General features: G+C 35.4%; 1 protein-coding gene across 1 annotated transcript; it reads right to left on the bottom strand.

Annotated features, from left to right (window-relative positions):
• Positions 1-244: 244 nt before the first annotated feature.
• On the bottom strand, positions 245-16854 carry LOC121410643 (solute carrier family 41 member 1-like). The gene is made up of 10 exons (XM_041602860.1): positions 16725-16854; positions 10972-11536; positions 10398-10505; positions 9948-10019; positions 9411-9555; positions 5681-5827; positions 5084-5231; positions 3975-4183; positions 3094-3242; positions 245-2791 (listed from the first exon to the last, which is right to left on the bottom strand). Exons 2-10 carry the CDS (start codon positions 11476-11478, stop codon positions 2606-2608), a joined length of 1671 nt encoding a protein of 556 aa, XP_041458794.1. The 5' UTR covers positions 11479-11536; positions 16725-16854; the 3' UTR covers positions 245-2605.
• Between the last annotated feature and the right edge of the window lie 684 nt (positions 16855-17538).

Raw genomic sequence — 17538 nt, 5'->3', positions numbered from 1 at the left:
GAATTCACACAATTATCACACATTTGAAATTAAACTTAAACAACATATCAATAAGAAATCAAAGACTAGCCAAAGGAGTAATATAATTACTTTAAGAAGTACACCCCAACATCAAATTCACTAAAATAAAGGTGTGGGATCTGTTGATTTGTAGAGATCTATCAAAGAATAATAGACTTATGAATCTATACGATCTGATTTGAATACAAAGAGTTTTGGGGTGAATTGATTTTTGTGAATTTTCATGAACATGAATGAGCTTGTTAAAAAGTTAGTAACATTGCTCCAGCTTCAAACCCTTATCGTTGATTCAGCTGCGAATTCAATTACAAATGCTTTAGTTCAGACAGACATGACGAGAAGTAAGCCAAGCTGTAAGGTATTCAACAAGATCTATCCATGATGTAGCAATAAGGGTACCACCACACCAGGATAATAAAACTTTCAGCAGACATGATCTTTATGTGTCAAATGCACTCCTCAGAGGGGCCACTTCCATTGACAAGCAGATACCATGCGTGTCCATGGGGTTTCAGAATGTCCATGCATGGTGCCTCCACCATGCACTGTTCTCAGACATTTGGTCAGTGAGTTCTCTGCAACAAGTTGGCTGCACAGCACTGCAGGTTGGCTCACACTCTGCCATTTTGTTGCAATCAGATCTTAGTGTATGCTGGGATTTAAACTAAATTTAGCATTTCATTCTCCTGTCATTCATAAATATAACTCTACAAATATCTTAATAATGAATCACCACCTTGTTAACAAAACAAAAGAAATCAGAAAAAAACATGAAAAATACAGTTTGACAGTACATGACAACATATACAATACTGCCCTTCATAACGACTTGTGTCGTCCTTGATCAGATATAGTCAAATGTGGAAGACTGGTGTCTCACTTTGATAATGACAAAGGGATTACTAAATATATACTACTACATTGCACATGAATACCATGAAAACTGAAGTCTGCAATACACAGAATATCTGAAATGATAAAAAATACTCAAATAAAATAATTGTACCACTCTATCAATCTCTTCATTAGTGAAACCTAGAAATATCTAGCAAATCATTGATGGAACTTCTGTGTACAAAATTTATTTAAAAAAATTACAAAATATAAATTGTTATTTACTAAATCAACTAAGTCAAGAAGAGCTTGATATAATCTTCAAGGAAATAAATTAAATCACTGATACTGCAGAAACATGTATTACTCATGATAGAGAGATGTGGTCATTAAGGATGGTTCAGAAAATACATAAAGATACTTGCGTAGAATCCTACAAGAATGGTTTTCAATTCAATAATAAAAAGAAAATACATTCGTACATTTCGTTGCTGCCCGACATTCACTTTAATCATTCAATTTCTGACAATTTTGTTATAAACAGACTAAGCATTAATGAAAAGGATTTCACAATTCATAATTTTCAAAATAAAAGTTTTTCCTCTGGTAAAACTAAAATATTTAATCATTTGTACTACAGAAAATATAAATATATAATTTATACAGAGTCAGTAAAACCGGGTATTCAAAATACTTGAGTAATATTACCCCGCTTAGCTGGGTGGCCTGATTCACTTCCCAATTCCATAAAGGCTGTTTGATCAAGCTCTTTGTAAAGTTAACACAAAACTTCAAAACTTTATGAAAGACTGCAATATGGCAAGCCTCTTCGGTGTCAATTATTCTTAATCACATTCTTGTTGTGCCAAGTTGAAATATGGTATAACTTACACTATATTCATAGAGTACTGAAGTGTGACGTTAATTGCCATGGTGTCATGGCGGGCTGGTTCTAAGGTTGCAAGTGATAAAATTCTGATAGCAGCCATTTTCTCCTATGAGTATCACATGCTTTCATTCAACTGGTTCATTTGTTTAGAACCAGGCTGCCTTGACACCATGGCAACTGACGTCATCGCTTTGGTACTGTATTTAAACTCGATAGTGCAAAGTATATAATTGTCCATATTTTCAATGAGATAATTCAAAGTAATATCAAACTTTACTGGAATTCAATGAAAAACTTTGACCTCATGTTTTAGCACTCCATATTCCAGTGAATCAATACATGCATAAAGCTGTGCATAACTTAAAAGCTTAATGAAACACTCTCAAGTTGACAATGATTACATGGCCACAAGATAACTTCAGGAACGTTATTTGGTACACAGAAATCTTCTTTATAGCTTGAAACAGATGGACTCAGCTTGTATAAAAAAAAATCTTTCCTAAATCAGGGCATATCAACCAATATTTTGATGGTTTATGTGCCTGTCTGGTATGTTCCTATCTTCTAATCCAACAATTTTCCACTTAACAGGTTTTTTATATTGGTATTGATATTGGTAGAAACAAAATTACCAGTAAATATCAGTTTCATATGACATAAATGCCATAAGCATACTTCATTTTATCAATGTCAAGATACTAAAATTCAATATTTGTATGAGCATCATTAAACCAAAGAATGAAATGATTCAGGACCACCAACATGATTGTCTATACATAAAATCCACAGTGACATTGCATTGCCAATCGTTGTAATTCTGCCTGAAACTTGCATCCCTATCGACTTTGAAATAATGAGGTATTAATCTCCAATGTCTAAGTCTCTATCTCCAAGTAACCAGACTATCAGGAATCCAAGAGCAAGGAGAGCGGTACCTAGGAGATCGCCTAAAGCAGTCAGGTATGGGATAGAAAAGTTATCAGGATCGAGTTTCTTTCCCCATAGATAGTAAACCATCCAATCAGCTATCTGAAGCAAGATTACCACCTGCAAAATGACAAGAGAAGTCAAGTGAGTTAGACCCATAACTTTCACTGATAACAGTAATTGTTGCATGATATCTTATCCATCCATCCATCTACATGTATCTATCTCTCCATCCATTCATTGAACTATCTTACATCCATCTACATACCTACTTATCTGTCAATCTACCTACTTCTACCCCAATTTATTTTACCTATCTATTTATTTGTTGGTTTATCTATCTACAAGCTTATCCATTCTTTTCTTTTTTTTACCTAAATGACCAAAATGACAACATAGCATGAAATGAAAAGTTGGCTCACCTGAATGAGAGATACAACGATATACATGAAGGTAACTCTGAGAGTTATAGATGAGTGACCAGCATTCATATAGGAGATATAATAGAGGAAGATAAGCTGACCAGGAATGACCATCATGATCAACACTCGGGCTGACCGGGAATGCATATCTTTATAAGAAAACAAGAATCAAGAGAAATGAAAAACTAATATAGAACATCACATATCAATATGCATATACTGTATAATGCATCAATATAATGTGGGAATTAAAATAGCTAAAAGGGATCAATGCCTTAAAATCCGGTTTGGCACCCAAGAACAGGGCACTAATCATGTGAAGCTTAAAAACAGATTAGATCTGAGAGGCTCACTCCAATACCTGCACAATTAGAAAGGATGCCACTTAGAATCGATGAAAACGAAACAAAAGCATCTAAATATTTGAACAAAGACTAAGCTTTCTATGGCTAAAAATATGTAAAAACATTAGAAATTCCTACTTTTTCCTGAAAAAAGGGAATCTCTTGGAGACACTTGTGCAAAATTCTTTTTTTCAACTTGAAGCTAAAGTTTGGTTTTTGTTCATGATTATGGATGAAAAAAAAATTTCAAAGTAATTTGGAAAGTTTGATTTCTTTGTACCTGAATCTGCATTTATCACCAAATTGATCATATATCAACCCAATTCTGTAGAGAGTCACACGCACTGTTTGTACGTGTGGGCATATGAAATTTTATCTTCCGCAATGGACCAATTTTTCATGTAATTCTTATCATGAGATTTAGAATGCTTTAAAGCTCTGAATTTTTTCCATGTTTCCTATCCCTTTAAAAGATTTGCTGAAAGATAATGTCACATGATTTACATAAATGAAATCAGAATTCTCATATAGATTTACCTTTTCCAAAGAAAACTGTAAAGGGTGAGTTGCATTTCTTGATTCTCTCTGGGTCTGGAGTACCTAGACTACCAATACCATGAAGATGCGTAGATATTCTGCTTGATTGCACTGCGACTAGGTTGCCTCCAACTCCATTAATAACAGGACTGAACACAGCAACACCCTCATTGCTACGGATTGCAATATCCAATACAAGCCCTCCGATGCTGTGTCATAAGAAATCATGAGCATGAGATTAAAATGTGTGCACTACAAATCAAATGATATATGAGGTATGAGTATGTACATGCTTTTCCATAGCTATGCAATATCAACGATGCTATGGCTAACCATCTACACAAAACTACTATTGATTGTAAATATTACGTCCCCATGAAACTGCATCAACTGAAAGATAAGAAATAACTTCCATATGGTTAGGGTTAACTGAATTGGCCTTGTAAACTCATTGTTGAAAACATTTCACAGTAGACACATACCCTATTCAAGAATTAGGGGTTCGGTCTTCTTGTATCAATTAACGTTCCCATACTTTCCCCATATTTAAAAGGTAGGATGATTTCAATGAAGTCTGTTGATAAGATTAGATAGAAAGCTAAGGAGTTCGAAATACATCCACCAATAAGAGCAAAACAATCTTGCTAAATTACCATGGTAACCTTGGTTTTGATTTGCTGCCGAGACCTTACAGGATGGTAGTTACCCCAGAGTGCCCAAAATAATGCAGTTGTGGGTCCTTTATAAAACTGACCTCTGTTCCTTGGTATTAACAGCTCATACATTCTGGGGTTTGTAACATAAAGCTTAGCAATGGATCAGACAGTTGGGGAGTATTTCATGAAGAGTTTTGTCAGTGATTTACAAAGATTTAAAGTAGCATACAGCTCTCAGCCAATCAGATACAAAGTTTTGCAGTAGCATACAGAGTCAGTGAAAATCCCTCTCCTTATTTGTTTCATGAAATTCTCCCTTGATGTGAACACTTGATTCCACATAATGATTAGTGTAATCGAGTATGCTATATCCGCCCTATCCATGAGTAATAGAATTGTATTACACTCAGGCTCCATGACAATGTGCTAGTAAGATTATGACTCCTGACTGACCTGCTAATCATCATGGCAGCAATAACAGGTGACCATCCATTGTAAAGCACATCTCTTGTGTACTCATTGCGCTTAGCTAAGAATGCCCACAGAGGTACCAATAAAAAGAAGAATATAATGATAGTTGGTGCTAACCAGTGCTGCTTTCCTGCAAGACATAGAACACAAAATTGATAAAAATCCCTTTCAAATAACAATATTAATAGAAGAAGCAATATCAAACCAATACAATATTATCTTAAAAGGAAAGATCATTAGATTTAATGCAATGGGCATTCACCTGCAAGCTGGGAAAGTCTAGAAATAATTTAAGCCCTGACACACAAAAGGTTTAAATCAACTGATTCTTCAAAATAATAAAGCAAAGGTCAAGTAAGATCACTGATGAATGTGCATTTTGTTCAACATACAGTAACTACTATCATTACAATCAGTGTCAATGTTTGATATTCAACATGACAGGAAATGTGTGTGCTTTTTCCAGCATTTAATATAGTCACTTCAAAATGAATATGATTAAATTCTACTACTTAAACAATGTTCCTCTTTGGGCAATAATAAGTCCAAATTGTACCACAAAATTGTGGTACTACTCACCGATAGCTTTGAATAGGAGATTACTAATCCAGGCAAGAAGGGATAAAGTGATTAGATCTCCAAGGCTTGCTGCAATAGGTGTAGCTACATTATCTGGGTTGATCTTACACTTGCGTGATAATATAATAACTCCTACCATGATAGCACCTGCAATATATTTCAAACATAATGTTAAGTCGATTGAGATTTACCAAATCTTTAATGAGTTGATAAGACCTTGAATCTGATAACAGTAACTAGCACATCAATTTTCTAGGGAAAAAAATCATGCAAGTATTTTGTAGGTTCATTGAAAAAATAAATTTTGCATTAATTAGCACAAATAATTTGGCAAAACTTTCTAAATGCTGTGTCAAAGTTTGGCATACCTTGTAGAGCTCCATCGGATGAAACAAAACAAAAGTCAAAATCGGTTGAAAAATGAAATGAGAAACATATTTTGTGATTTAAAAAAAATTGCATATATCGCCAAACAGAATGAGTTTTGGAATTCTGTGTAAAAAATTATAATCTCTCATACAGTACTATTTTATCATTTAAATGGAATGTAAACCAAGTTGAAAATTACAAAATTAAAGAATACTGAACTTTGTGGTGAGAAAAAAGACAATAGACACCATTCCAGATCAAGATTCGCTCTCTCATATTTTGGTAAATCTACATTATATTCAATACCAATATTAGTTCTTTAAATTCGGATTTTCTTGTTATTATATGCACTTCTAAAATCTGCAAAAACCCATTTAAAGACCCAGACCAGAGCTACACATGCAAATGACAAAGGGAAAATATGTAAGTTACATAGTACAACAGTGTAAGTTTTATGCATATTCACCGCTTACAGCTGAATAGTTTGCTGAAGAAAAACTAAAATTAACAAGTTTTGCGGAAAATTTGGAAAAAAGGCTTTCCATTGCCTTTCTCTGGCCTCAAATCTGTGACATCATGCTGTTTTAGAAACGTTGTGATTCCATAGGCTTGTAAACTGAAACAAGTGGAATGCCTCTGGCCGTCTCACCTGTATCACGCGGTTCAATATAGCAGCAGTGCTGACTTTGCATACTACTCTAACTTGCACAAGATGTTCAGTGATACATGGTTACTCTTATGTCCTCTCTTTATGAACTAGACCAATAAACTTACAGAGATATGATGGTTATTCAACAAAAAACCCCAACATGGCCAAAGTTCATTGACCTTACATGACCTTTGACCTTGATCATGTGACCTGAAACTGGAACAGGATGTTCAGTGATATTTGATTACTCTTATGTACAAGTTTCATGAATCAGATCCATAAACTTTCAAAGTTATGATGGTAATTCAACAGATACACCCAATTCGGCTTAAGTTCATTGACCTTTGACCTTGGACATGTGACCTGAAACACGCACAGGATGTTCAGTGATACTTGATTACTCTAATGTCCAAGTTTAATGAACTAGACCAATAAACTTTCAAAGTTATGATGGTAATTCAACAGATACCCCCAATTCGGCCAAAGTTCATTGACCCCAAATGACCTTTGACCTTAATCATGAGACCTGAAACTTGCACAAAATGTTCAGTGATGCTTGATTACTATTATGTCCAAGTTTCATGAATCAGATCCATAAACTTTCAAAGTTATGATGGGAATTCAACAGATATCCCCAATTCGGCCAAAGTTCATTGACCCTAAATGACCTTTGACCTTGATCATGTGACCTGAAACTTGTACAAAATGTTCAGTGATGCTTGATTACTATTATGTCCAAGTTTCATGAATCAGATCCATAAACTTTCAAAGTTATGATGGGAATTCAACAGATATCCCCAATTCCGCCAAAGTTCATTGACCCTAAATGACCTTTGACCTTGGTCATGTGACGTGAAACTCATGCAGGATGTTCAGTGATACTTGATTAACCTTATGTCCAAGTTTCATGAACTAGGTCCATATATTTTCTAAGTTATGATGACATTTCAAAAACTTAACCTCAGGTTAAGATTTCGATGTTGATTCCTCCAACATGGTCTAAGTTCATTGACCCTAAATGACCTTTGACCTTGGTCATGTGACATGAAACTCTAATAGGATGTTCAGTAATACTTGATTAACCTTATGGCCAAGTTTTATTAACTAGGTCCATATACTTTCTAAGTTATGATGTCATTTCAAAAACTTAACCTCAGGTTAAGATTTGATGTTGACGCCGCCGCCGCCGTCGCCGTCGGAAAAGCGGCGCCTATAGTCTCACTTTGCTTCGCAGGTGAGACAAAAATGGGTTATATTTCTGTTTTTCAGATTCTGAATTTGATTTTTTTTTTTCAATTTGAAGAAAAAAATGAAAATGACAATTATTCTGAGCTCAAATGGATCAAAACCTACAACGCTTCACTAGATTTTTTTTTACATCTGTTCTTAGCTCTTATTGGGCCTAAATTGCTTTGTCAGGAAAACTTGTTACACATAATCTCAAAGCAGATATAATTCAAAGCTGTGCCGAATAAGCAGGAAATAAAATATGGTGATAACTAGTCAAAAGCCGTTGATCAAATCAATTTAAGATTGCAGAAAAGAAATTTATGATATCTCTATGTGATAGAAGTGAAGAAAATAAATTGTGTAATTTGAAAGGGGGAAAATCACCTACTTTTTCTGTGTACAACTCTATGTAATTTCACCGCTTCTAATAGAACATGACGTCACAGTCTCGAGGCCGGTGAAAGAAGTGAACAAGAAAGTCTATTTTCGAGGCCTGATAATTGGAGCTTTTCTTAAGTAAAATACTGCTGGTATGCAATGAAAATAAATAAAGCATAATGCATTGCATTTCTGTGAATTTCATTTTTGGGTTCGGTCTGGGTCTTTGAAATATAATGTAAGTGACCAAAATGGCCTGATAATTTTCCTTCATAGACTGCAGTGTTAACACATGCCAATGAAACCTCTTTTATCGGGAATTCAGCCTTGGCTATAAAATGTTGTGTTGGAAGGGAGAGAATAAATTAAACAGGATGGAGAAAGTTTGAAAGAGATTGGACAAGCAATAGGAAAGTTATAGCTGCTTTAAAATTGAGATCACTAAGACTATGTAGTTTTTAAATTGGCAACTGGGTAAGTAAATTATGAAAAGGGGCAAGGACAACTTTTCCATAGGCCATGTACTTAACAATAACAATCAGGAAATAGTGATTTTATCCTAAGTACCAGGGTACCCATTCCCCTGGGGCAGTAATCCAAATATAACCTGGGTAGTACATTGTTCTCTGTCCTCATGAAAGAAAATATAATTTGAAATTAAACTTTGGGGAAAATTACATTTTGGTCATTTTATGTATTGGAGTACATTGAAGAGTAGTCCTTGCCTTACATCACTAGTCATCACATCAAAATTGCAGCCAATTTGAAGTCTCCATGGGTAGAGTGATTACCAAGATTTACAACTTCATAAAAAATCATAACTTTCTTATTGTTTGTCGAATATTGTTCAAACTTTCAACTTGTCTAGTATTTCTTTTTCCTATAAAAACAAGTTTTGATTTGGGTTGGATTCCCCTTTAATGGTAGCAAACATATACATGCATTGTGATAATAACCTTGTTCATTTCAAAACTGTAATATTCTTGGAGTTTTTAATCTCTCATTCCAAACATCACCATGTTTCACAGGTAAGAAAATTGAAATCAGTTCAAATAAGATATCACCTAATCAAATTAAATGATAAAGCAGACATTTCTAACATACCCAATCCTGCACTAGCTAGTGAAGCTGTGACCATGCTACTAGCACATAAAAGCAAAGTATGATTGATATCAAACTCTCCATCGGGAATCCATCCAAATATTACTGCTGCTGTTGAAGCTAGGAACCCAACAACCAGGGCCTGACACTGTAGAGGAAAGCAAATTGAATTGCTATTTGAGCTTGAAACGTAAATGAAGGGGCTCAAAGTATTGGCTGGTTTTATTTTCACTAATTAGGCAAGTAAAACATTGTACCTTTCTATTTTCAATCCATTTTCAACAATTCAATTGAAAATAAATCATATTCTGTATGATTATCATGTAATAGCATACACATTTTTGCATTACATCCTGACCTGCCAATAGTGTACATGTAGTGATTTAGTTACAATTACTTGAATTTCATTGTGAAAAGAAATAACATGTGTTTGAGGCAAATTATTTTTGCATATACAAGAATAATCAATCAATCTGAACAATGTAAACTTTTTTTGAGAGAGAGAGGGGGGAGTTGTACAGTGAAAAATTGAAAACTCACCTGTGTCAATGCCATATTTCCCAGGATCATATCTTGCAATTTCTTTCTATCATCCATGATACCCAGATTAGCCTTGGAGTTTAAAATTATATAAAATAATTAGAAATTAAAATGAAAAACTATCATTTCTCATTTGGTCAAATCATATTTGAATATTTTGTGTTTTATAATATCCAAAAAAGAGAATTTACATGTAATCAAGCTGGCCATTAATTTGAACTTTCATCAAACACGGTCATAGTATATCTTGTGCCATGACCATCCTATAGAAAGTAAATTATAATAAATTGTATCATTTTCTGCTGCAAAATGAATAAATATCACTATAAATTTTTTAAATAGGCTCATCAAAAATGTAAAAACATAATAAATGCAAAAACCTTCCTAGCATAGTAAAATGACTACCATAAACGTACCATATAAATTTATTAAAGAAAAAAATTCACTTACAGCAGTTGATAGTCTTGAAGCTAATGTCATTTCTAGATTTCCCTTCAAACCCAGTAATGATGGCACTAGAATAAACAACTCTGTAACTTGAACAAATACACTCCAATGCTGAAAAGAAGAGACAACATATTAAAACTGCAAACTGAAATCTTGCAACACTTACAAATACCTCAAATGAGTAAAAGCAGAAATATGAGGGGAAACAGAATGTTTGGTGTAAAATTAATTTAAGGGTAATAATACATTTACCCCAAAACTTATTCCAATCATTTTACTCTTCCCTACACATACTCTTCACACTGCCTTAAAAGTTGAGAATTCATATTTTTTTCTCACTAATCTACCCCTCCAAATTGCCATCTACTCCCCCCAACATGAAACAAAAATCTCATGACTTTTGTTTTTCTTTAATGTCAGTAACACAAATTGTGCTAAAGTTCAAATTTATCCACATTGTTTCTCTTATTCTCTCTCCCAGCAGTATACATTTAATCATTGTACTTTCACTCTTCAAGAATGTTGATATTGAGTGACTGCTTTCAAAAAGTGTTACCTACCAAGAAGCAGTACAAACCTGAACATGATCAAGAACAAGGCCTGCATAGACTGTTCCAAAGCCAGCAATAAGAAAAGGAAGAAGCACTTGAGCAGCGATGCCACATGAGGATTCTTTGGGATATGATGCATGCTCTCTCTCTTGCATGAAGGTGGACAATCCACCATCACCTTCATCATCTTCATCACTTGATCTTGTGATTCCAAGCAATGGCTCAGTAAAGCTTGTCTCAATTTCAATGCCATCGGGGTCATGGTCTGCATCAGAACTACTATTTGGTGGGAGGCCATTGTGAAGTCTATACTTGGCATGAGGATCACTTCCGTTCCCTCTGTCGTCATTTGTTTGATAATCATCTGCATTCGTTTTTCCTCTATCCTCTGGAAGTGGAAGCAATGACTGGCCATCTAAGGCTGAACTGGCCAATACCCTTGGAACCATTGTATCTCCAATCTTGCCTTTTCTATGCCTCAAATGGGGTACTGGATGCGTAGAGACTGGATTAGTGCCCTCTGACGAACTCATTTGGGTAGACAGGTAGTATAATCATTTCTTGATGGATCTATCAAACTCTCAAGAACTTCTGCAAAGAAACAAGACAAAAATTTAGGAATTGATAGAAATCTTTTCTATTATGAGATCGTTTTTTTTAATGTTTACAGATGAATTGCTCATAGTAGATTATCAATAAGCTGGATGAAGTGTGGAAACAATGCGTTTTGGGTATATAATGACCTCTAAGACCTTCAACCTTTGACCTCTGTAGTCGGACCCCAAAAACTAATGGAATCAGAACCAGGGTTGAAAATACACAGGAGCGATGAGTGATTCCGATCTCATGTGCTTTGGAATCACTCTCGGAACTACCTAAAACTGCCAAGTACTGAGCGACTCCCAACATTAAAATTCACTCCCATCCGCACCCATCCAGTCTCCCATTTACGACTGCATATTAGCAGTCAGACAGCCAGGCCAGCGCAGCTGCAGTTTTTACTTTCATGCATCGTAGCATTCTGACGTGTAACTGAGTAGATTTTTTAGAATCACGGGCGTGGCGCTTCAGAAAAATGCGTATTGAGTTTCAAACTCTCAATATGCCTTGTACTATTTTTCAAATGCTGGTTTCGCCATAACTTTGATATAAAAAAATTTCCTTTTCTACTGGATTAATTTTATAAGATACCATCCTAAATTTGCAAGAAAATAAGAACGTGAGGTTTTAAGAAAATCAGTTTTTTTATTTTAGAGTAATTTTCGGGTACTCCACTTCTCAAATCTGAACTAAGCCACTTGGTGCTCTGGAAATTTGGCGCAGATCCCGCAATTTTCAGATCGAAATTTGGATTTTCTGTGGGGAATTTTGGTGAGTAAAGGTCAGTGTATACATGTATTGGTGCTAATGCAGTTTCAAACCCGCCGTGTTGTGGTGATGATTGACTGTGAGCTGTGTGTTGCGGAGATGATTGACTGAGAACTGTGCTCTGTTCAGTGGCTTAGATCTGCTAGCGTACATGTAGGCATAGCGTAGCCTAGCTTGAGAAATGGTTGACATGGTGACGTTAGCTGTCAGGCTGTGATGCATGTATTTCATTAAATAATTTTCAAGTGAGTTTTAGTCAAAAAGTATATATGAAAAGGATCCTCTGAACACAAATTCTGTTCAAATTTGATAAATTTCATCCTTTTCAATTTGATGGACAAAACTGTATATTGAAAAAAGAAGTTAAAACATCTATTTAATTTAATATACGAGAAGTAATGAGATAAAAAAAACAATAAACAATAGATCTACATGTAAATGGACAACAATAAAGAAAATAATAATTCAACAATTACTAGCAATGAGAAAAAGTAACTAGCAATTAAATAAACAATGTTTAACATTAAATAAATTTATAAACAAGCAGGAAAAACTGCGATGCGAAACCATGCGGCCCATGCGCTGAATCAGTTTTTAAAAAAAGGCTCTCGAAAGCTGAAAATGGCTCTCGTAAAATGAAAAATGGCTCTTTATTTTTCAAAATGGGTCCCTAAAAATAAAAAGTACTTTCAACACTGATCAGAACACCCCCACATGCATACATGTATATGATCCAGACATTTCAGGACTCTTGCTCTTCCCCCAAATCTTTTTCTTATGCCTGTATCACAGCCTATTCTCATACACAATGCCTGATTACCTAATGCCGAGTCACAGTAACTGGCCTAAAAGCCCATACCCCATGGTCTTTGAACTTGGCATCTCTGTATAAATGACCCTCAAAAAGGAAAAGTTCTGTCTCGTTCTTTCTCCTTTCAAAATTGAATACAAAATGGCCAATCGATACTGCGCGACAAACGCGACAGTATCCGGCCGGGCACCAGTTGCGCTTCACGATACACATGCACACATCCTTCAAACAACACGGTTGTGTGTTGCTGCCCTCTACGTTCAAAGATATAACAGCACGATATCGAGGTCTTAAAATCCAAAATGGCGGACTGGCGAAAGTCGTTGACTGCGGATAACGATGTCCAAAAAAAACCAAATTATCGAGGAAATTTCATTTTAATGTTGAATAATGCTAATGATATGAAAGGTGAGGATGTGTTCTTGTTAAATGTCTTTGTCAAAATGTCTTTTGTATCCACATAGATCCGATTAGAACGGATTCTATTGCGTTGTTGGTACAGTGGCAGATACCAATTTTGACCAGCGCGAGCGTCATATTGCTATTCAATGGGTAAACGGAATTGTCACTTTTCCGTGTGTACAAAGTCTATGGGAAAATGAAATTTCCACTTTCTGACATGCTGAAACGGAATTTGAGATTTTCTGAAACGGAAAAGGCAATTTTTTAAACGGAAAATCACTGTCCCTAGACACGGAGATCTAACTTTTCCCTATATTGAGAGTCCAGCTGGTGCCAGGATTCAGTGTCAGGATTCTGTGTCACGATAGACCTTCATCCATATAATCGAGGTAGGTGCATAATTTATTTTTTCCCCTTTTATTTGGAGTGCTATTGCGACCCAATTCTACCCCATGTTGGAGAGTACCCATGTCTGCCTAGTAGTATTGCACAGACGAGTCCTGGGGCCCCGTTTCTCAACACCTTGACAAGTTAGTCATATCTTTATCCACCAACCATGGAGTTAGTTCCATTCGTACTAAACCCGTTTCACGAAGGGCTTCCTAACTAGAATCCCTTGATATCGATACTATCAGTAGAACGACCAGACGAGACTTAGCCTTAGTCACGAAACAGCAAATTTTTTTACAAAATTTGGAAAAACATCTATTCAAAATAATAGCAGAGGCAAAATATGTACCATGTATATTTAAACCCTGAAGACTGGGGCATTCAATTGCTGAGAAAATGAAATTATGAATAATTCATTTCATGACTAAAAAATCACATGTGGACGTTGAGATGGGTACCCCCGGGAAAGTAAATTTTGATAGTTTACGGAAGTAAACTACAATAGTTTTCTTTGTAAAATAATAATAATTACACGTTTATTAATGGTTCCAAACATCATCAAAATATAGTGTAACATAAATTTTTTTAATCTTTAGACCAAACACACGATTTGACAAATTATTTGCATGAATTAGAGATAGAATGTATCCAAATGTTTATAAAGGTTTGAAAACAACAAATACGAGTCAAGTTATGGATGACCTGACATGTCGTGGTAGAATCTTTATCGATATCACAATTCGGTGATGTCGTAATTTTAATTGCTCAGGAAATAAATCCCTGTTCACAGCACATACGATGTGCGAGTCCTTTATCCTCACAGTCGCTGTCTTTGCTTGTCAAAACGGAGCCTTAATAATCCAAAATCACTTCGCTTATAGTTGTGAATTATAACTTTTTAATTTCTTTCTTGAAGAGGGGTAAATATCAGACAATAAATCATCAAACAAGGCTCAATCTAATAAAAAATAGGACGCCGTGTGCTTGAGTGTGGTACTTGCATGCTGTTAGCTAGCCAGTTAGAGCTCATGTTCTCTGCCAGAGCTCTGGGTGAGAATTCTATCAGTAATGGACTAAGTGATGGTGATTTTCTGTTTCAGATAGAGTTTAGATTTCATGTTACTTTTTGAAAACTGTCAAAACACTTTATGATTTCTTCATTGTGATTAATATTTAAGTTATTAATGAATACATTTTCACCAAATTTAGACTCCCAGAATGAAAGGCATTTTCTGTGGAGATCTGCGTTTTCAAAATAACTTGCGAAAAACTTAAGGTACATGAACCTACAATATTATGTACATAGCCTGTGGCTATGTGTCGGAATTTGAATAGACTGAGTAAGATATTGATTTCATTTCTTTAACATAATGTATATGCAATCCAAGTGCACTTCATAGTCACAATCACACACAAACACTCACCCACACCCGTGATTCTAACCATGAAAAAAAACATATTTTTTTTCTAAATTTATTATTTGATCGAATTCTCTCTTTCTCCATCTCTCCTTTATGTTTGTTTTATTCATTAATTTCATTTAGATTTTTTTTGGGGGGGGCGGGGGGTTCATTGTTCATGGTTCATTAAAGATGAAAAATAAATAAGCCTATGTGTGTGTGGTTGTAAAGGGGATGTGGAGTCAGAGTGTCTCAACACACTTAAACATTTAAATCTGATTTCTTAAATGTTTGAATAAGCCATTTGGGGCCTCGATTGGCTCAAATCTGAAGTGTGTGAAGCTGTAGGTGACTGGTGGGATCACTGTTGATTATTGTAAGGCCTGTAAGGCATTCCCCCACCACCGGGAGATAAAAAAAATGTTCTGAGCTGTTAGGCGTCACAGTGAGTCTCGTAATGTCAAAAGGTAATTGCTGATATGCGATAAAAAAAAGTAGTCCCATGAATTTGAAAATACATGTAGCCCCAAGATATTCAGTGGTAGCCCCAATGTAAAAAAAAAAGTAGCCCCCCCCCAAAAAAAAATAAATTTATTCCTACCCTGGTCCTGGAGTAACCTTACGTTAGTAAATGATTTTTACTCTCTAGAAACCGCCTGGCTAGACACCATGATGAAGAAGTATAGACCTATGTCAATTTTTTTCTAAAGACATCATCATGGAGTCCTCAAGACTAGATGGTGGCTGCAGCCTGCACGATAGCAAGCCATCTGTGTAGGCCTACTATGAGGAGAATTAAAAAAATAAAATAAAAATGCTATAAAAACTCCTGAAAACAGACAGCTGCCAGCTGTATAGTCTAGATCAAGCATCATCTGCCAGGGTACCGGTACTCCTTTCAATTACTGTATATAAATATCACAGAAAATTACTTGAGTTTTTGAAAATGAAAATCCCAACATTTCTTGAATTTGAATAAAATTGAAAATTACCAAAAATTCCCACAAAATTCCTGTGTATTGATTATTCGCATGAAAAGTTTCCACCGCAAAATTTCCCAGGAATTTTGCAACCCTAATCTAGCCAATTATTATTGATTGGTATCGTACACATACATGACATAGCCTTACTACATAAGATTAAGAGTCTCTCTAAGTCTGTATATTACCACTAATTGTGTCCATCCATATATACCGGTACGTGTAATCTCTTATACAGGGATCACTCGGTACCCATTATCACCTTATCGTGAAAATGTATCTGCATTGCACGCGAACAATATCGCCGGCTACAAGCATGACAAGACCGGGTCTACTGTTAAAATTCTAGAGTCCAAAAAACGGTACCGGTATTCACTGAATGCCTTGATAGAATTCGACAAATTTGAAGAGAAGAACAACATACTTACTTTTGCTACAAAAGAAGTACCGAAATTCGCTTCGTTTTAGTTGATTTAGAATCTTTTTTTGCGAAGTACGTAGGCCTACGTCTACAACGTCAACGGCCCGGGTACAGCCGCTAGGTCTGGATATGACGTGGATTTCGATATGCGCGAGCGCGCAGAATAGTATGGCGTTCCATAATATTTCGAGGGGGGGGCTTCGCCATAATAATGTATACGTACAGTGCGTCCCAGAAAAAACGAAACCGAGATTAAGCGATGATTTTAACTTATACAATGAATAGGCAAATGATACAATAGACCAATGTAAAGCTTAGAATGTCCTCTACTTGGACTATTCCTCATTCACGCATGAGTGAGCAAAAACAATTTGAAGAAAGGACACCAAAAACTCATTTGGCGCGCAGGGGGCCTATCTGAATTTTAAAAAGAAAATCACATGCCTAAACAAGTTCAATATCTGCTCTTCAATTTGATACCTTAATCACAAAAAAAATGGTCAAGAAGTAAAAAAGTTATGTTCCCTCGAATTTCCATAATCATTAAATGAACGTGTTTTCACCGGTGCACGGAAGCTATCGCATGGTTAATAAGACTTAATGCAAGGCTGATCATCAACAAAACGGAGTGTAGTAGTGGTTTGCATGATTGGCAGCCAGTAGCTGAAATCATGTTTACAAAATATAAGAACATACAAAGATATTTTACAAAGATTACATGAATTAAATAGAATAATTCAATACAAATAGTAGATGAAATTACACAAAGATTATAATGACGGATCTAATTACAAAGGAGTTCTAAGTGTAAGTGAAATTAT

The sequence above is a fragment of the Lytechinus variegatus genome, chromosome 3 (assembly GCF_018143015.1).
Source record: "Lytechinus variegatus isolate NC3 chromosome 3, Lvar_3.0, whole genome shotgun sequence".
Taxonomy (NCBI): Eukaryota; Metazoa; Echinodermata; class Echinoidea; order Temnopleuroida; family Toxopneustidae; genus Lytechinus; species Lytechinus variegatus.
Note: the sequence above shows the minus strand (reverse complement) of the source record. Positions and strands in the feature narration are given on the sequence as shown.